The 20,855-nt window shown below is 40.5% G+C and overlaps 2 protein-coding genes across 4 annotated transcripts in view; one reads left to right on the forward strand and one right to left on the reverse strand.

Annotated features, from left to right (window-relative positions):
* Positions 1–3,684: 3,684 nt before the first annotated feature.
* FASTKD3 (FAST kinase domains 3) lies at positions 3,685–17,249 on the reverse strand. Of its 3 annotated transcripts, XM_020290023.2 has the most exons (7): positions 17,164–17,249; positions 14,428–15,895; positions 13,665–13,750; positions 10,313–10,487; positions 9,075–9,144; positions 8,631–8,745; positions 3,685–7,134 (listed from the first exon to the last, which is right to left on the reverse strand). In XM_020290023.2, the coding sequence occupies exons 2-7, from the start codon at positions 15,860–15,862 to the stop codon at positions 7,036–7,038; spliced, it is 1,980 nt and encodes a 659-aa protein (XP_020145612.2). In that variant the 5' UTR covers positions 15,863–15,895; positions 17,164–17,249; the 3' UTR covers positions 3,685–7,035. The 3 variants fall into 3 exon arrangements, 2 of the variants coding, with proteins under 2 accessions (XP_020145612.2, XP_075864046.1); XR_012921662.1 differs by lacking the exon at positions 3,685–7,134 and having other exon boundaries at positions 8,703–8,745; positions 9,075–9,259; XM_076007931.1 differs by lacking the exon at positions 3,685–7,134 and having other exon boundaries at positions 8,702–9,259.
* A 99-nt stretch (positions 17,250–17,348) lies between these two features.
* The window catches only part of MTRR (5-methyltetrahydrofolate-homocysteine methyltransferase reductase), a 34,611-nt gene continuing 31,104 nt past the window's right edge, over positions 17,349–20,855 (forward strand). The window contains exons 1-3 of the mRNA XM_076007930.1: positions 17,349–17,442; positions 17,875–17,959; positions 18,957–19,113. Of these exons, the coding sequence (XP_075864045.1) occupies positions 18,985–19,113 (129 nt within the window). The 5' untranslated portion in view covers positions 17,349–17,442; positions 17,875–17,959; positions 18,957–18,984. The remainder of the gene's footprint in view (positions 17,443–17,874; positions 17,960–18,956; positions 19,114–20,855) is intronic.

Consider the following 20,855-nt stretch of genomic DNA (forward strand, 5'->3'; position numbering starts at 1 on the left):
TCAGTAGGTGACATTTTGTTACGCGCTAGACCAAGAGCTTTTGAGGGCAAGGCTACCTATGTCATTTTCATCTTGGATGCTCAATATGGCATATGGTAGGATCTCAACAAATAGTTGGTGACTAAATGGACGAATACAGTTGCCATAGCTTGGATTTCCTCTAACAGAGGAGTCTGAGATAAGAGCCTGAGTACTCTTGGTTCACCTGGGCGGTAATTCCAGGGAGCAGGAGGGAGGGACCGAGAGGAGTGAGAAGCAGATTGCCAATGTCAGGATTCACTACCCAGATCGCTGCTGAGGGCAACTGGAGCTTGGCTATGCCCAGAACTTTCAGAGGAGCCTGGAGAACCACCGTGCTGAGTTGCTACCAGTAGATTAACGTGGAGGCCTGTTTTATCTCTTGCTCCCATCCTGCCTGGTTGAGGGTTGCCCCTCAGACTGTCCATTCCTGAACTTGTATGACCCCTGCCCCTGTGCCTCCTCTCCTTGGAGTCAGAGAAGCCCTGGGGCTGACAGCAAAGGACACAGGGCATCTACTTGAGGTGAGTCATAGCCCCATGGGATGGTCAACCCACGATGAGGGTGGAATCAGATGGGGAGCCAAGAGGATGCAGGGCAGGTACCAGAGATAAATGAAACCATAGATCAGACAGACTCTGGAAGTTTTTATTATTAAGAGGTTTTAGTTCCTTTAAAAAAATCCTTTCCTATATGATCCTATTATGTATTCCAGGTACATCAGTCTAGTATGTTTAAGTTCCTCAGGTTTGTAACTAGTACTTGCAAATTTCTATGCAGGGCAAGGGAAGGATAAAAGAATCGTGAAAACTCTTCTCTCAAGGGAAGCAAATTAATAGGATAAGGACAGAAACTAGGGTGAGGATACAAAGTGGGTCCAGGGATCAGATCAGCCTCAGTGTTTTGAATGACGATGTCCATGTTATGGGCTGTGCAACCTCCAAATCTCATTCCAACATCACAGAATTTACACCTGTGCTAAGAGACGACATTCTGTGTGTCATCTTGCACTGCTGTGGCCTGGGATGCCCAAGTACATGCAGCGTTGGGATGCCCATTTGCCAGGATCGCTGCTGCCTGCATCTCCCCAGTGGGACATGCAATGAATACATAAGGGGGTGCTATGGGCTAGAGCAAAGCAGGCAGTTCACAGGAATTCAGGAGGTGCAGAGTCTACACTGCAGCTGAAACCCCATGCCGTTGCTCTTGACATCTGAACAAGATGGAAGCTTTTGAGAGACATGGTGGGAATCTGTTAATTTGAGGCAGGGAAGGAGAAAGCACAGAAGGCAGCCGTCATGTCCCATTAGCTGTGGCTTCCTCACATCTCGAATGGCATATACGTTGTTCACCCTGAGTTTCCCTAAACTCACAGGCTTTTTAGGCTGAAAAGACCCATCTAGTTCATTATGCTGGTGAGAAGGCCGAGAAGAAGGGAAGTTAAGTGACCTGGCACAGGTAAGGAGGGCTGTGGGTGCTCCACCTAAAAGATTTACATAATACCTGGAAGGGGAGCATTGTGCTGTCCACAATGCTCTAAAGCATTGGGAGAGAGGAGGAAAAATAGCCTGTAAGTCCATTAAAATACCACCATCTCTTTCCTTCTCTCTTTTTAAATCTTCTGTTGAAAATGGAGAATTTTAAAATAAGATGAATGTCTCCATTTTAAATTTTTACAATTATTCACTTTTTAAATTGTCCTGGAAATTCATGTAAGTGGCCCAATATAATTAGATTTTAATTCTTCACAAGATCTAAAATATCTTAAAAATTATTTGGAGCAAGGATTTCTCTACATCTGGTATGTTTTATAACGGTTCAGAAGAGGGATGGACGTAGAAACACACGTTTGTAACCAGCGAGGAAGAGGACTGGCCATCTGTGTGTCCCAGCACATTTTAGACTTACGAACTCAAGGGCACAAGTTCAAATGACCTGCCAGCACTGGTCTCCAGCCCCCCTCAGTGCTACTGAACGATGAGAATAACAGCAGGACCTTGGCTCCCAGAACACGGAAGCCACTGTCGGTCTTCCAGAACCATCCGAACCGCACCCTGGACACAGGAGTGGTCTGTGGTAAGGTCAAACAGGCCTTCACTTAGCTGATGCCTCCTCCCTGGTAAAAAGACAAACATTGTCAGTAGATTTAGAAAGTATGTTTATCATCAGGTTTCTCCTATAGGCTGACTCATTTAATTAACGAAGTCTCTATGGTTAGTAACTGTAAGCACCAAACTTATGAACTGAGAGTAATAAAAATTTAATTTTGGTTTTTTTACCTTGCTGGTTTTGAGATAAAAATGCCTAAAGTGAAAAATCAAAATACAACTCTAGCAGTGAGCTCTACTGCCCTGTAGGAACCAGGGTTCCTCAGAGAGGGCCTGATCCCGGGCCTGAGACACAAAGTGGATAACATGAGCCAGGGACATCCTGTTTTACAAAGAAAATACCAAAAACTAACAGAACAAGTTAAAAAGGACAGAGAGGCCAAACTGAAGGGAATCACGCTGGCCTAAAATGGGATAATCTAATCATTAAAAGAGGAGTGCCAAGGATTGAAGCACATCAAATGTATAAAAGTTCACAAGTATATAAATATCCTAAAAACAAACAAACAAACAAAACCTGACTAGACCATGAATCCTTTATTCTAAAAATCGATACAAGGAAAGAAACAACTGGTTTTTTTTCTGTATAAACCTTATTTTAGGATACACAGATAGTTGACAGAGAAATCCCTTCTTTATAGATAAATGCAAGCTAATGAAAGTAGAAAGAATGACAGAGTTAGGAAATCATTTTGTTTTGCAACATCTACTTAAATAATGGATCTCGGTAATGGTCATCAGCAGATGCTAAAACCATTAGGTGAAAGGCTGAGGGGGGACCACACAACAGAGGGACCAGATCGGTAACATGGGAACTTGCTCACCAATCATAATGAACAACGCTAAGAAGGGGCACCCAGCCACCAGGGCACGATGCAGAGGAAACACACAGCACCCCCTCTGCGGCACCATGCCCACAGAATTCAAGCTGAATTTAAGCAAGCCTCTGGGTCTGACTTTCGGTTTAATTAACAGGACATATGGCAGAGAGAGAAAGAAGTTAGACAACACCGAAACAACAATGTGGGGCATTCTACAGGGCAATTGATCTAATTTCTCCAGAAATGTACTGACATGAAAAGTAGGTGAGTTATAGACGTAAGCGCCTAATCTGCAAAAGTAATATGTGGACTTTGGATTCTGACTCAAACACATCGACAGTTAAAATTTTTTTAGATAGCATAGGAACCTTGGAATATAGACCAGATATTAAATGATGACAGAGAATAATTTTGTTAATTGTAAAAAATGGCTAAGTTAAAGAAAAATTATTTATTGGTAATAGATGCCTACTGAAGTATGTAGGATAAAATGATATGATTTTGGATTTCTCTGTAACCATTCCAGTAAAAAAAGAAATGAAAAAGAATAGATGAAACACAATTGGAAAATTATAGTAATTTTCCATGCTGAATGGAGGGACTCATGGCCTTGTTATATTATTCTTACAACTCTTATGTGTGTTCAGAATTTTCCATGATAAAAGTAAAACCAGTAGGGTTAATAAGTATCGCTTTTTGCAAACATCAGAATGCAAAATATCAGTTTAACCCACGAATAATGTGCACTGTGCTGAGAGTTGTGGGACAGGGGAGATGCTTGTTTTTGCTGAGAGATGAGATTATATGAAGGCGAATTCCTTCTGACGGACCCCAGCAGCCAGAGAACATAACATAAAGTTAGGTTTACTGAGGGGTGCAGCAAGGGAGACTGCACCAGCCAGAGGAACCAAGAGGCATCTAGTGAAATGAAGGAATAGGCAGGGTTCTGGTAGGATTTGGGGAGGGGTGGATTTAGGTAACATTTAATAAAGCTGAGTTGGAGAGACTTAAAGCACAGCAAGTTTGTGTGTCAAACAGTTGCCATTAAGCCTCGCCCGAGAAGCTGACGCAGGATCCCCAAAGGGAAGGTAGATGTGGAATGTTGTGTACAAAACCCCTAGATCTGGATCTCTGCACTTGGGCGGCAAACTGAGACCATTTCACCATGTCCAAATGACCCTGGTGGCTCAGATCTTGCAGCAATAGAGGGGTATTCCATCTTACTGATTTGACTTCAAACAGCGAAGGTTTTAGAGAACAAGTTTTCTCAGCACTACATCCTTGATGCTAATTAACAAAGGCAGATGCCAGAGGCTCACAGTGGCAACGTTAGCAGGATTCAGTCCGCATGTTCCTTCTCACAGACCTTCCTTCCATGAGCCTTTACCGCAAGCTGTACAACACAGTTTAACTAAGAGTGAATGACAACACAGGTACCAGTGATAGTAATAACACTCAATGGTCACTGAGCATTTACCGTTTTTCAGGTACTGGGCTAAACTACACTTACAAGACATGCTTCATTTCACTATCCTAGACTAAGCATTTAGACTCCAAATGGATCAGGGTATTCATACATTTCCAGCACGGGCAAATCTCAGCTGAGCCGAGATCCCACCCTGGGTTTGCCCACTAAGTCTTCTGGTGGGTGTACCTTTTTCAAAAGGAACTGCTTCCTTGTTTTCCCAGAATGTTTGCCAAGTATGATGAATTCTGCTCCTTCCTATCTTTTCTGTCTAAAACATATTTACCAAGTGTCCACATTCGAAAGATGCGATCCTCATCTCCAATCTTTTCATCCCAGTGTACTGTCTACCCTCTCCTGTCTGGGCCTGGCTCAGGCAAAGTGCATTCCTTACTTAGAGGAAGGTAAGGAAAGGTAAGGAAGACTGCCTTTGATTTGTTCAGGCAGAGGTGTCACCACACTCTCCCACAGCTGCCACCTGAGACACACACACACACACACACACACACACACACACACGCACATGCACACGCGCTCCACGCCCCCCCCCATCATCCAGAGTCTCAGCTGCAGCAGTCCAATCAATGTCCTGAACTTTGCTGCCCCCTAGTGATAGACCCAGAGATTATCACTGATGCTTCAAAGGTTATGCTCACAAGTAAAATGATTTTTTTCACCCATTTTCCTTTCTTCGCTTTACTTTCGAAAACGTATAAAGCAAGGTTAATGCCTTGTTCAAAAGTATGAACAAATATATAGTACCAAGAGCTATCAGGTTGGATATGCAATTGCAACTAACACATTTGCATCCCTTTTGCTAGCATAGGTATAGACATAAAAATTCATGAGCATAAGGATACAGTTTATAAGGACTCGGTTTTATAATTTGACAGATCTTGTCAAACTCATTCAGTTGGTGAAACCAGCAACCTTGTATCTATTTATTAGCCTAAGTTATTTTCGTAACACACACATGCACAGAATAAACAGAATAGGTGGATGAGGAACATTCCAGGCGGTACTTTTTCTTTACAGCATTTGTAAGATTGATATTACCTCTGTGTGGCCATTTAGTTCGTTAGGTCTCTCTCTCCTCTATATAAATGTGACCTTATTTAGACATAGGGTCTTTGCAGATTTAATCAAGTTAAGATGAGTAAGCCTTAATCCAACCTGGCTGGCATCCTTGTGGGAGGGAAATCTGGACACAGCTACATGGGGCAACTACCATGTGAAGACAGAGACAGACAGACACGAAGGGCCATGTGAAAGAAAACGCCACCACACAGACACAAAGGGAAGGTGGCCACATGAAGATGCAGGCAGATTAGTCATGCTGCCACAGACTGAGGAATGTCTGGGGCCACCAGAAGCAGCTGGAAGAAGCAAGAAAGGATCCTCCCCTGGAGGGTTCACAGGGGCATGGCCCTGATGACATCTTGACTGTGGACTTTTAGCCTTCAGAACTAGGAAAGAATGCAGTTCTGTTGTTTTAAGCTTCCCAGTTTATACTACTGTGTTACCACAGCCCCCTGTGATGTATGATTAGCTCTCAGGAAACTGGAGAACAAGGTCACAGTTAGCAATGGCAAAGCTAGATCTTAAACCCATGCCGAAGGATTACTGAACCTAGATTCTTAGCCACTGTGTTCCACCTGCTTCTCGGGACCAGATTAAAAAGTTACACTCATCAACAGTGATGAATGAAATATCAGGTAGAATATTCATCCCCTCTGAGCTGGGCTGTAAAACGGGAGCTATACTTAAAATCAGGAGTCACGATGTGAGACTCACACAAGCATCGTGCCAAAGCGCTCAGCACAGAGTGAGAGAATGAGAAACAGCAGCTGTCCCTGCCCAAGTCACAGCACTAGCAGAGCCTCAGTTTCCAACTCCAAAGCTCTTTCTCCTATCCCAGTCTGCCCCCACGTCCTCTTCTCCCCTGAAGCATTAACCTGATCATACAATGAGACAATGAAGCATCTGCAATGAACTAATGACAATTCATTCTCGACTCAAAATTTAAGCCCCTACCTAAATTAAGTTGCTTTTTCACTTCTCTGCACCTTTGTTTTTTTTAAAGTTACCATACCAATATATCTTATTATCTAAAGGGTTATTTCTAGATAGTTCTATAATTATGAATGTTTATATCCAAAGTACTATAGTCTATTTTTCAGTGCTCCTTTTCCTAACCATACATCACACTTTCACTGACAAAACATTTAAGGAAGTAAAAGATAAAAGATAAAATTTCTTGCTTGCTTACATTTGTTAGACAATAAAAGTCTACAAAGAACAAACTATTTTCAGTTAGCAGTTAATTATTACAAACAAAAGATTTAAAAATAACATTCATTCCTTTATTGCACGTGATCGATTCTGTTTGATGTATAAAAGGTATCTATGATACTAGTATTAAATTAAAACTAATTTTGAATTTACCACTGATAAATGTATACATGGTATAAGGAAAACTATAGACCCTTTCTAGGTAGACATAGAAAGGTATAATATAAACATAATTCTGCAAAATGGCTAATTCACATATTCTTTTTTAAATACCAAGTCCCATAAAAATATAATTTTTTTAACTAAGTTCTGAAGCCATTATTCCTTCTTGTTACCAATGGTCACCACTTCTTTGAGAAAATAGTTTTCTCTGTAAATATTCCACCAATTCTAGTCTTGATTTTAGCATATCAATCTCATGATACGGGATCTGTAAAGGAAAGAAAATAAAACTGATCAAAACCTTTCACAATCTGAGATTACTTTGGCTTTCTTGTTACCTTGTCTGTCTCTCACACAGCAGAACGTAAGCTCCTGGAGGGCAAAGACCACGACCACCTTGCTCATCCTGTAGCCCAAGAGCCTAGAACAGTGCCTGATACAGAGGAAGCTCAGTCAATACCTGCTAAATAAACAAGTGGGATCTCTACATAAGAAACAAACAGGATCCGTTGTCCTCCAGGAGCTCACGATTGAGGTGGCAAGTTAAATCACACAATAAATAAAAACGAAAGCAGATTGGTGACCCAGTACCGAGAGGGAGTCAGCACCTCATGAGATGAGGGTGAAGGGTGCTGATAAAGGGCCAGAAGGAAGATACTCAGAGCTGGAGGGTGCAGCATGGGCAAAAGGGGAATGAGGAGAGAGAACAGAGAGGCTCAGGGAAGGGGAGGGAGAGCTCAGCTGGGAGCAGAGGGGCCTGGCTGCAGGCAGACCATGGAGGGTCTCGAATGTTAAGATGTAGTGAGGTTTTTAGTTTATCCTGGAAGCAGTAAAGAAACAATGAAGGTTTCTGAGCACACACTGGCATGATTAGTTTTAGGAAATTTAATCTGGGCATGTGCAAGATAGAGCGGAAAACAGTCACCAGATATGAAAGCAGGTAGCAGACTAGTACAGACAGCACAAGGTCTTAAACATTAAGTGTTGACGAAGTTCTTCATCTTAGTGGGTCATCTTGTCCACTTTTATTCATTAAATCAGGAGGAAATTAGAACAGATATTCCAATAATTTAGTAATTCTAAAAGAGTTAAGCATACTTTACAAAGGGTATAGGTATGCCCTCCCCCACCTTTTGGAAAATAAAAGCTTTGAAAATTCTGTATTTTAAAATATAAGTCAAGAGATTTAAGCCTAATTAACAAAGTTGGTATTTAAACTAGACGTAAGATTCTTGGTCCCTTGGGCTGGGGCACACCACTTAGCACTGTTCAAGTAAACTAAAATGGAGACTGGGCCTGAAAAACTCTTGAGCACATGAAGCCAGTTAGGTTTTGAAAATAACCTTAACCTTGCTTAAAGTGCAAATGCTAAGTGAAATTTAACTCGGGCTATTTCTTGTAAATGCTTGTATTAGAGAAAAACATTACTTACCCTCAAGCAATCAGAAGCCTCCCACAAACTTAAAATGATATAAGTAGGGTCTTTCCATAGGACAGATCAAATAAGGCAACTATATAACTGTAACCAACCAAATATTTTTTGTTTATTTGTGTTCTCCCAGTAACAGCCTCCCCACTGTGTACCTCGGGGGAGCACCCAGACCACTGCTGGTCCCATGCTGTCAGATTCATGACTCAGTATGTGCTCAAATAAGCACTTTAACATTTTATTGTGCCTCAATCTACTTTTTAACAGCAATGCGAAAAAAGCAAATCTGAATTAGGAATTGCTTTTAGGAAAAAAAAAAATAGGTGAAAATATACCTGAACAACTTCATAACCAAGTAACTGTAGGTGTCTTTGTTTAATAGCTTCTTTTCCCAATAAGTGTTTGCTATTAGGGCAAAATCTTTTTGGACCATCAATGCACAGTGCTACCCTGAAAAATGAAAAGGGAGAAAGAAACTTAATTTTTAAAGTAATACAAAATAGTTATATATTTTTAGTTGCCAGAGTTTATTTGGAATTTGGCTATTCCTATGTGCCAATATTATTTTCCAGTAAATCGTGAATAGGTTATTTTTAATCTGTTGAAAGAACATGCAATTTTACTAATATTAATAAATTATAAGAAATTTCCAAAGTTGGTATCCTGAAAATTAATTTTAATTTCCAGAATCATGTCTGTTTTTTCACCTTTCTAAGAAAAAGATCGTTTATTAACCTTGACACGTCTTGTAACATAAAAACCGTATCAGTTTTCTTTACCTTTGATGGACATCTTCATCAACCATGAATGGCAATACAAATCCTTCTTCATCTAATTTAATTTCCACATCTGGTGAGAGAAGAAAGGAAAAATTCTTCGTGTGATACCTTCACAAACACTATCTTCCTGCATTCCTTTGTTGTTGTGATCTCTTCCACCTTGCATTTATCAATTGGGCTGAAGGCTGCAAAGTAATGATCACAATCAAACAAGGATGAGAATTTTAGTTTAATTGGCTTCATCAACAACCAAGTCAGCCTTAAAGTAAGAAGGCTCAACTACACTAAAACAAAGAGTCGGTTCTCATGTTATCGGGGGTATGACAAGAACCATACATGCTTTTGGTTTCTCCTTACAAGAGACAGGGCTCCTTCAATAAAGTGAAGAAAACCCTTAAGCAAAGTTAAGACCCTATGCAAGTCAAAACTTCCATCGCTCCAGCATGCAGTGCCTCTGTGGTAAGTAAAGCATCCTGCATCCCAGCATGTGGCCTGTCAGCATGGACAGACTTCCCTGTCCTTCCCCTTGGGTGTGTCAACAATCCCTTTTGTAAAATGAGCCGAAAAAAGAAGACAAGTGATGTGATCATTTGAGGCCTATGAACAGCTGACCTTTATGAGATGCTTTCTTTTACTCATCAATTTAGAAGAATTATAAGAGCAGAAGGACCTAGACTCTCTAGTTAGTGCTATCCAGTAGAAATTTCTGTGACGTGCAAATGTTTGTACCTGAGCTGCCCCAGCAGCCATGAGCCACATGTGCTACTGAACACTTGAAACGTGACTGAGGAACTGACTTTTTTCAACATTAATTTAAATTTATGTACTAGTATAATTTAAAATTGTGTACTAGCGGCTACTTTATTTGGACACTGCAGGCTTATATTTTAACAGCAGCTAATAATTACTGACCATTTACTATGTTCCAGGCATTATTATTTCAGTCTGTTCTTAAGCAAGTCTTTTGGGTCAATATTGCGCTCATTTTACAGATGAGGAAGCAAGCAGAAAAAGGTTACATATTCTGCCCAGGACATTCTGTTACTATATGGCAAATATGTGAGACTCAAACTCAGTCTTAACTCTGTAGTTATACTGCTAACTACTGTTTCAACTTGTCTTCAGGGAAGGAATTATTCCATTTCTGTATTTCCAGAGACCTTCAGTTGCTACTAAGCCCCACCCCACATATCTCCAAAAGAGGACAGGACACTTACATAACTCCCTACACTACTTACCTATCGTATAACAGTAAGGTGTTAACACTTTTGAAGCAAAATACAATCTTGCTCCTAAAAGGTCAATCAGTCCAACCATCACAGATTTATAAAGCTGAAAATCCATAGGGGTCTCCAGGGAACAGCATGGAGTAAGAAACGATCTCACTCGAAAGTTAGGAAGAAGTTTTGGACCCTAAAATCATATGTGCAGACATGAGAAAGAAAAATAAGATATAAAACCAGAGAATAAACTGAAGGATATCTGGTATAAAAATTTGATACAAAATTACTTTATAGGCATGATACTTTTCCAGGACTTAGGTGTCTTTATGAAAATGACAAAGAAAAACATTCTTATTATAGTTCAAGTGTAATACTTCACAGTATCTTTTAAATATGTTTTAAAGTAGACACTGGTCACCATCAACAGAAAGAAAAGAAAGAAAAAGGAAAGATGGGGAAATGGGAGAGGGAGGCGAGAAGGAGGAAGGAAAGAAAGGAGGGCGAGGGGGAGAAGGAGAGATGGTGGGGGAGTGAAAGGGAAAAGAAACAACTGTGGTCACAGTTCAAGAAAATATCTTTGGAACTGTTAGAATTGCTTCAAGGGCCATAAGTACACTCAACTAAAGTTTTTAACTTTTTTTTTCAATTGACAAATAATGGTAAATATTCATGAAGTACATAGTGATGTTTTGATACATATTATGTACAGTAATCAAATCAGTGTAATTACCACATCATCATCTCAAACATAATTTCTTTGTGTTGGGAAGATTTAATAGTCTCCTTCTAGCTATTTGAAACTATGTAATATAAAGTTTTTAATACGGGTTGAGTATCCCTAATACAAAAATTCAAAATCGAAAATGTTCCAAAATCCAAAACTTTTAGAGCTCTGACAGGACACTTTCAGGAAATTCTCAGTGGAGCATTTTGGATTTTGGACTTTTTGGATTAGAGATGCTGAACTGGCAAGTATAAGGCAAATATTTCAAACTCTGAAAAAGTCTGAGATTGGAGATACTTCCAGTCCCAAGCATTTTGGATAAGGAATACTCAATCTGTAGTGGAAAACGTGATGAAGATGACATTCCAGTTTAGTAAGAAAAGGAAGTAATGTAATAAACGGTGCTGGCAAATTGATTATCCACCTGGAAAAGAACTATTAATCAAGTTAAACATCTAGCATGCATCACAGTCTAGAATAAATTCCAGGTGGTATGAGATGGTGATTACAGTTAATAACAATGTATTGTATTCTTGAAAATGGCTAAATAGATTTTAGATGTTCTTATCACAAAAAAATACGTATGTGAGGTAATGCAAATGGTAATGAGCTTGATTTAGCCATTCTACAATGTATACATATTTCAAAAGAACATGAACAGGATAAATATATACTTTTATTTGTGAATTAAAATATATACATAAATTAATAATAATCATAAGTAAATTCCAGGTGAATTAAAGATCTAAACAAAATAAGAAAAATATTATTTTAAAATATTAGGTAAAATATTTATGTTAACAAAGTAGTGCCAAAATATATTCTTACGTGAGATAGGAAATCCAGAAGTCATGAAAGACAAATATATTTCACTACAGAATAGTTAAAAGGACATCATAAATACTATTAAATTTTAAAAATAAAAATATATTACAAACCAGAAGAAATATGCACAATATACATAATAGTTAATTCTTGTTTTATAATGTGTTCTTAAAAAAGACAACCCAATAGAAATGAGTTCAGACATAGAAAGGCAATTCACAAAAGATGTAAATGGGTAACACACATTTGAAAATATGCTGAACTTCATTCATGCTCTTTAAAAAGTAATTTAAACATGTGACATTCCCTTTTTCACTTAGTTGAATGACAAAAATTTAAGGGACTAATAACACATTGCAGTAGAAGTGGGCTAGACATGGCTACCTTCACCATTATTGGATGAATGTGACAAATACAACTAATTAAGGAAAAATATCTGTCACTTATCAAAAATTTATCCAGTAATCTCACTTATAGGAATCTAGTTTATAAATTAAAAAAAGAAAAAGGCTCCAGTATGATAGGATATGCAAGAATGTTTATTGTAGCATGTTTGCCAGAAACAAAAATTGGGAAAAACCTGAAAGTGCATCAACAGTGGAACGACAGGGTACGCACGAGATAGATACCATGCCTTTCGTAAAAAGAATGCATAAAATCAGTCTGTATGCCTCAAGAACATCCGAGATATATTGGGTATAAAAGTAAACTGCACTTTTATTAGTCAGACCCATTCCAAAAGAAAAAATGAACAGTATTCAAGTATACAAATACATCTGGGCATGGAAATCGCTGTTAACATTGTTCCTTCAGGGATGGAAGGAGATTGAGAGGTAACCATTATTTATCTATTTGTCTTTATATACCTTAGTACTATCTAAGCTTTTTTTTTTTTTTTTTTTAAAGACAGTCTTGCTCTGTTGCCTACTCTGGAATGTAGTGGTGCAATCTTAGCTCATTGCAGCCTCAAACTTCTGGGCTCAAGTGATCCTCCCACCTCAGCCTCCCCAGTAGCCAGTACCACAGGCACACCTCACTATGTCCAGCTAAGTTTTCTCTAGTTTTTTTTGTAGAGATGAGGTCTTGCTATGTGACCCATGCTGGTCATGATCGTCTCGCCTTAAGAGATCCTCCTGCCTTGGCCTTCCAAAGGGCTGGTATTACAAATGTGAGTGTGATAACTGGCCTGCCTAAGATGTTGTAAGGGAAATAATGATATTTTATCGTTCTTGTACCTTATGCCACAAATCAGACACTCTTAACTGGTATTCTAAATCAAGTAGAAGAACTAACTAGGCAGGGAATGGCCAAGTTGAGTGACACTGCCATTTCTGATTCCATCAACAGTTATGAGACTAGACTTTATGGTACCTTATGGGAAGAGCAAACTCTATGTAGAGTAAACTCTATCAGATATGATTGAAACTTCTGTCTTGGCTTAAAAATATACCACATTCACAAGTAGTTTAGGATTTGTTCAGTGCAGACATTCACATTTTGATAACAAACAGCTAAAAACCTTTAAAACTCTCACAGAGAATCTAGAAGTACTATAATTCACATGCCTGTAGCACCTGATAAAACCTTCTGAGAAATCCTACACAGAAGGAAATTGGTCCTTTAAGGACAACACAAAACCAAGGTTAATTTATCAAAGGAAAAGCTATCTGGTGGCAACTACCTCCAAGTAAATGAAAGTTCTGCTTTTTTAGGAGGTTACCGAGACAGACCAAAAATGAAAGAACTTAAACAACTTAAGGGCAGACAAAAGAAAACTGCTCCCACAGAGAAATAAAGCCACACAGTTTATATTTTTACCTTATAGAAATGGCACTCTAGGACTGAAGTTAAGAAAAGCTGGGTCAGTCGGGCCAGGCTCAATCTGTCCAAATAAGATTCTTCACCTGAAATAGAAAGCATCCCACTCATGGTTAAGTTTGAATTTGGGTACATATAATGAGAGCAGAGAACACGATGAACGTACAAAATCAATTTATACACTCTAAGAAGTAATGTGCTTTTAAATGACATTAAGAAATAAACTTGTTAGAATTAATTATGCTCTCTTCTTACGACCAATGAAATTGACTTCCAAGAACCCAAGCTCCTAGCTACAGAATTAAAAGGCACAAAATATATTCATAGAACTAGTAGAAATTTTCTTTAACTATATAGATCAAGAAATTTGACATATTTGGGTCACCTTGAATTAAGATGAACAATACCATCCTCTAAAAAAAAAATAAAGAAAGGTGCTACAGTTGCTCACTAATCAAAGATTCTAACACAGTATTGTGGCTATTACCATCTCCAACCAAAATGCTGCAATTTGTCAGCCAGAGCAGGGGAGTTTATCTAAAAACAGCTTTCTTCTCTCTATACAATCTCTATACAGTGTCCTAACATTTTTCAACTGTTATAGTAACATCTGTTAATTTCAGATCTCACCTTCAGATTACTATGGGAAAAAAAATAAAGACAAAGTATCACTCAATGCAAATGATAGAAATATGACTTGAAACCACCCCAAGTTCAAAGGCTAATTTTTTTCAACTTTCAGAAGTTATTACAACCAACTCACCTTGAAGACGCTGAAGGAAAAAGGGGCTGAATATTTTTGCCATAAAGTTGACTGGATGGCGTTCAATAAGTGAACATGAATGGAGAAGTCCCAATAGTGTTTTGGGTGGAAAATAATTAAAATGAGTGAATAGCATATTTTCTAGCTTCCTAAATAAAGCAGAGGCATTTGGTGGCAAATAATTGAGTTTTCCAAATGGCTCAATTAATTTAGAAACCTGACTAGGTGAAAATTTTTCTGTTTGGCAAACAAAACTTTCTGCCACTGCATCAAAGATGGGTTTTGAAAGAATCAGTTTTCTACTGCAGTACTCCATGATTTTGCTGACAACTTCGGGATCCAAGGTAAGAGAAAGTGTAGTTACGTATTGCTCTAGGGCTTGTGTAAAAAATCTGTCACTGTGCCCAAAATATATGAAAGCCTCTAAGACTCTTCCAAGTTCCTCATTAGTGAAATGTGTGATGTGCCTCACAACATATTTACCCAATTTTATAACCAGAGGAAGTGCCTGAGTTTGATCAAGGGCAACGAGGGCAGTGAGCATTTGGCTAATCAATTTAGGGCTCAGGCTGTAAACTATTGAAAGGGAAAAGTTGTTTATCTTATTTAAAAACGTTTGGTGTTGATCCATTTTTTCAGCACAGGCCTGCAATATTCTATAAAGGGCCACAATATCCTCCGGGGTAAATGTTTCCAATTTTTCACCTTGCAGTTGATAAAGAATCAGTTCTAGTGTCACACAATCTGGGCCTTGCAGTCTAATCAGACTTTCTCCAAGAATACAAAGATTGTGAACTTCCAGGCCACCTCTTTTGAGACGATCCTGGCACTCTGCCACCAGGTTCAGCAATAGGTTACTTTGAGGATCCACATGCAACAGAATCAGAGAATGCAAAGCAGCCACCAAACTAGTGTTTGACAGATGTGAGGGCTCCTGTTCAAACTGAAAGCATAAAGCTTGAAAGAGGCTATTCTCTAGTATGTCTTTTGGCAGCCTTCGATCACCACCTTTTTTTTCCACTTCACAAATCCGTTGTAAAGCTCCTGCTGCCACAGCATCAGGGAGAGTTTCCATTGTGCTTATGAAACTTAACACTTCTTCTGAGGAAGTGAAGCCGTTTAGTCTCCTGATAAATAGCTGTTCGTCCTCATTTTTAAGATTTTGTTCAAGCCTGTCCCAGTCACGTACTTGAGAGTATACTGGCTCACCAACTGGATGAGGGTCATTTCCATTTTCTGAATGAAACTTTTTACAACAGGCGTGACGAAATCTTACCCGGAAAAGCTCAGGTGGTTGTGAACAGAACCAAGGACACAGATGATGTCCCTTGACTGCCTTGTGAACATGATTTATAGGTTGATTTTTTAGAGCAGCTCCGTGTATCCAAAAAGCAGCTAAGTGACAAACATTCCTCCGCAGGGTGATTAAAGCCATGCCACCAGATTTTCAACTTCTCTTGATTTATAACTAAAGAATTAAAAAACATGGTCAAATACACTGAAGACATGACTCACTCAACATCAATGTTTACAAAACTACCAATGGGTACTTGAAAAAAGAGAGTGATAAAAATTTCCCTCTAGGCCTGGCGCAGTGGCTCAGGCCTATAATCCTAGCACTCTAGGAGGCCTAGGCGGGAGGACTGCTTGCTCAAGGTCAGGAGTTCGAAACCAGCCTGAGCGAGACCCCGTCTCCACCAAAAATAGAAAGAAATTAATTGACCAACTAAAAATATATATACAAAAATTAGCTGGAAATGGTGGCACATGCCTGTAGTCCCAGCTACTCAGGAGGCTGAGGCAGTAGGATCGCTGAGCCCAGGAGTCTGAGGTTGCTGTGAGCCAGGTTGACGCCACGGCACTCACTCTAGCCTGGGCAAGAAAGTGAGACTCTGTCTCAAAAAAAAAAAAAAAAAAAATTTCCATCTAAATTAAGCACCAGAAGATGAGAGTCTCCAAATCCTAGAGTTACAAAACTGGCATCTAACAATAATTATCAGTATCACTTGTCAGGCACTGTTGTGCTTTATATCTACTAACTTACACAAATTAAGTACTTTTATCATCATTTTACACGAGGAAAAAGTTGGACCACAGATAAACTACTTTGCACAATGGATGCAGCCAGTAAGTGGCAGAACTGAAATTCAAACTCCGGTAACCCAGCTCTTAACTGTGCCTCTTATAAGTTGGCTGAAGAAAGGAATCGTGTTTGGTTAGAAGTAAACTTATTCAAAAAAGAAGAGAATGGGTAAAGTGGGCAAAAATAGGATAATGGTGCAAGGCAAGGGTAAAAGCGTGCTTAAGGGGCTCTGAGATGTTGGTTTCCCCTCGGTGTTAGGGTTCAGCTAGGGGTGAAGGAAAACAGTCTACCTCCCTTGGCAAGCGGGAAAAAGGTAGAATTCAAAAAAAAAAAGCCAATACAACAAAGGTCAACCGGGGAGGAAGGCGGGGTGGCCAGTCCAGACTTAAACACCCCGGCGCAGGACCAGGGAACACGAGTGTGTAGGACAGAGGGGACGGGGCGCCCCGGGGTCGCGTTGTCCCTAGAATGAAAGGGACCCACGCGCCGAGCACCCTGAAACGCGGCGTCCGGGGACCTTCGCTGAGACACCGGGCGGGTGCCGCAGCCCGAGAAGGGACGGCCGGGCCAGACCACCGCCGGGGCCTAGCGACGCCGAGGAACTGCACACGCCCGGCCCGGCCAACCAAGCTGAGAGCCCCGTGGTCACCTACCCAAGTCCGCCCGCCGAGCGTTCAGAGCAGCCTCGGTAGCTCCGGAACCTCGTGGGCCTCCGTACTGAAACGCGGCGCCTGGACCCGGCAGCCTGACGCATGCGCAGGGCCGAGAAGACGCCCAGGCCCTGCCCACGGCCGGCGCTCTGTGATTGGCCCCATCTTCCCCTGGGTCGAGCAGCCTATTGGGCCTGAGTGCCGAGCATGCGCACTTCGGCGGGGGCGCAGCGTTGGCTGAGGTCGCGCTGTCCGGGAGTGTCTCGGCCAGACGCCGCGCAGGTGAGTGCTCTGGGGTCTGCGGCTTCCGGCCCAGGCCGCCCGCCCGACCCTAGCGCGACCGGGAAGCGGCACGTAGTCTGCGAGGGCAGCCGGCTTGCGCGCGTGGTTCCCTCTCCCTTCCGGCTCTGTGGGGTCTCTGCGGGGCGGCCCGAGGGCCTCCGGGGGCGCGTCCCTGGGCCTCAGCGTCGGCCCCCTGCGCGCGGAGGCTGCGGGGCGGTGCGGGCCCTTCCCCTTGCGGCGCCTTTGGTTGTGGACACTTTCCAGACCCGGTAAACTGCGCGCGGGGCGGGGGCGTGTCGGGAAGGGGCGCGCTCGGGAGACTGGGGGCGCTCCGAGCGCGGACCCGGCCGCACTGGGGCGGCGAGTCCTGCCTCCGCGCGACACGCCGGCCCTGCCGGTGCCGGAACCTCCGCGGAGATTCTTGCTTTTCAGGGCGGTCGTCGGAATGAGGGATAACCCTCTGAAGCAAGCAGCACAGTGTGTGGCTCCTGGAGAGTGATACAGATTGTCAGCTGCGGTAAGGTTTTCATCACCGTGTTTTCAGTTTTCTGTGAAGTCCGAACTAAGTGTTTAGTGTCTCATATTGTTCGTTTATTCATTAATTCAGGTAATTTATTGAGCACTTGTATGCCAGGTGCTGTTACGGTCCCTAAGAATATTGGATAATTGACATGTAATTTCTTCGTGGCTTAATTTGTCCTTAGATGCAACTGGCCACAGGAGCATAAAACCATAGTTGTTTCATTCACCAAAAGCCAAGATTTTGACTCGGTTCTTAATTTATACGTAACTCCTGCAGTTGACAGTCTGCCAGTTTCAGCCACTGGATGAGTATGGAAATAAACCCATGAGTGTCGTTAATTTTACTAACACACGTTTTCCCTAAAGAGATAACCAGTAGTAAAGACATACATACTTATGTATGTATATACACTCGCATGTAAGATACTGAATTAAATAACAAGAGTGCTTCAGTTAACTTTAGTACTGTGATTACTTTGTTTAGCATTAGGATCAAGTAGGAACCATGAATACTATCATTTTAATGGAATTTTTTACTTTACTGTTTTTAAAAAGAGGAAACAAAGATATCTAAGACTTTTTTTGAGTGATACTATGGCTCAGACTTTGCTCAGGTGTCACAGCCTTATCCAGGTAGATAGTATCATCCCCATTTTAAGGATAGGAGAGCTGAGGTATAGATCAGTTGGGTAGTTTGCCTACAGATATGCACTTATGAACTGCAGATTGAAGCCTAAGTAGTTTGACTGAATATATCTGATTTCTGGGCCATGGGCTTAGAGTTTCATTCTATACTCTCCTTAGTTTGATGAATTCTTTCTTATTTAGGCTTCTTTAGAATTAGCACTAACAAAACAAATTTAGAGAAAGCTATTTCATATTATGTGTGGGTATTGCATAATTTATTTTATAGATTGAAGGAGAATTAATACCTGTAGGTTGTTACTACTTCACTGAAAAGCAAATCTCTTTTTATCTTTTCTGTTTTTCAGTTACTGTTATAGCATATGCCTTGAAGTGATGAGAAGATTTTTGTTACTATATGCTACACAGCGAGGACAGGCAAAGGCCATAGCAGAAGAAATATGTGAACAAGCTGTGGCACATGGATTTTCTGCAGATCTTCACTGTATTAGTGAGTCAGATAAGGTAAGAGCCATTGCTTTGGATTTTGGATTTTTGTGTTTTGTTCATTGAAGTATTTTTGTTATTAAATGACGTTTGTTAAACAATGAAGTAGAACACTACCACCATAATCCTTTTTTTTAACAGAAATTTACTTTTTCAGCTGTATTGTAAGATTTCAGCAGCCTTTTTTTTATACATGGAAGTATGCATTTGAATTAGGTTAAATGGTCTCAAAAACCAAAACAAGTAACTGCTCCTTAACTATAAATGGCAGTCATAGTATATGCCTCATTTATCTCACAGGGTGGCTGTGAGTACAAATGAGATGTGTATTTGCATATGTGTTTTCCACTTCATGAGTCTCATTGCCTCATTTTGTTTTCACAAAAGAAAGACTTTACCACTTAGCTCCCCAATATGAAGGACTGCCTAGATTGTTTTGTGAAATAGAATTTAAAGTAGTAGTGTAAGGATCTGGAAAAGGCTCAGCTGCTTAAGGTCAAGGACTACTTGTTTTCTCATCCAGTCTGCAGAAGTTCCAACTTGGGGGTATATAAGATTTTAACAATTCTATGTTCTTCTTTAATTTAGTCTGAGACCTACATATTATACTGTTTCAGACAATTCTGGTGATAACCAAAAGGACTTTATGCCACAAGATGATGTGCCAACTGCTAAGCAATCAAATTTACTCTAGCACTTAAAAAACTGTCCTGCCCGTACTCTTTCTCACTCAAGTACAAACCTCCTTTGGCCTTTCCTAAAACTAATTCAAAAGACTAGACTGTCAGCAGCACAGGTAAATTATAAGCCTGGCTCATAGAAGGAGACTTACCTTTATGCAGCATTGCCGTGGTGACTCCTAATATAGTCACTTACAGAAAAGGGAGCTTCCCTAGGACACTGTCAATCTGCAGGCTCTGTTATTCTATAGTGAATTAAACTTACGTTGCAGTGCCACATGATGAAATACAATCTGCATCTGTTACTCTGCAACTCTCAAAAGTCAACACTGTCATAAAACTAGCCCTCATTTGGGTCATTGTGGTTAACCTCACTAACCTCACTAACTTGACAGTCAGGTTAGTGGTGAATTTTCTTCAACACCAAGTTAGTCGTGCTGTTTGCTATCCCTGGCTGAGTGATATCTCTAATTGTTCATGATGTAAGTTTAAGAGATAGCATGCTTCTTCCTATCTCTTAGTCACAGTAGTCCTTTCCAAGGGAAAGTTACTTATACAAAGTCTGTATAGAGTTTAACACTCAACTGTGTAGTGTCTTTTAAGCATTAAATGGCTGAGTAAAATGTTAGCTCAACTCATTATCTCTCATATCAGCATAAAAAAATAAAGTGAATTTTTTGGAGCCAAATTAGATGGTGTTCATGAGCAGTTGAGCTCATGGACTCTTAAGTACAGATGGAGACAGGAAATGCTCTGTGAAATATTTAAATTTACATGATAATTAGAATAAAGAAACTTGATTTCTGAGAGTGGGGAACACTGATGATCTCAACTTTCAGCTGTTGATTTTCTCAGCTCTCTGGAACCCTGACGAATGAGAATCCCAGGATAACACTTTTAACATTGCAGCTCTGAAATGTTCAATCTCCCCTGTCTTTATGTCATGTGCACTACATATGGCTGGGTTTATATTTTGCTGAAGATTTCAGAGCTGCTGTGTTTTCACTGCTGTCTTCACCAGAGTATTCGGTTTGCTTCTTCCTTGTTGTCTTGCCATTTTAATCCTGAGTCCTTACGTAT

This window comes from Microcebus murinus, chromosome 11 (genome assembly GCF_040939455.1).
Source record: "Microcebus murinus isolate Inina chromosome 11, M.murinus_Inina_mat1.0, whole genome shotgun sequence".
Classification (NCBI taxonomy): domain Eukaryota; kingdom Metazoa; phylum Chordata; class Mammalia; order Primates; family Cheirogaleidae; genus Microcebus; species Microcebus murinus.

What these genes read in the sequence shown, in the direction of transcription:
- FASTKD3 (XM_020290023.2), bottom strand. Translation starts at nt 15,862, where the DNA reads ATGGCTTTAATCACCCTGCGGAGGAATGTTTGTCACTTAGCTGCTTTT. An exon ending in TTTCCTTCAGCGTCTTCAAG is followed by an intron (nt 13,751 to 14,427) that starts GTGAGTTGGTTG and finishes TTTCTATTTCAG; the next exon opens with GTGAAGAATCTTATTTGGAC. An exon ending in ACCTTACTGTTATACGATAG is followed by an intron (nt 9,145 to 10,312) that starts GTAAGTAGTGTA and finishes TTCTCTCACCAG; the next exon opens with ATGTGGAAATTAAATTAGAT.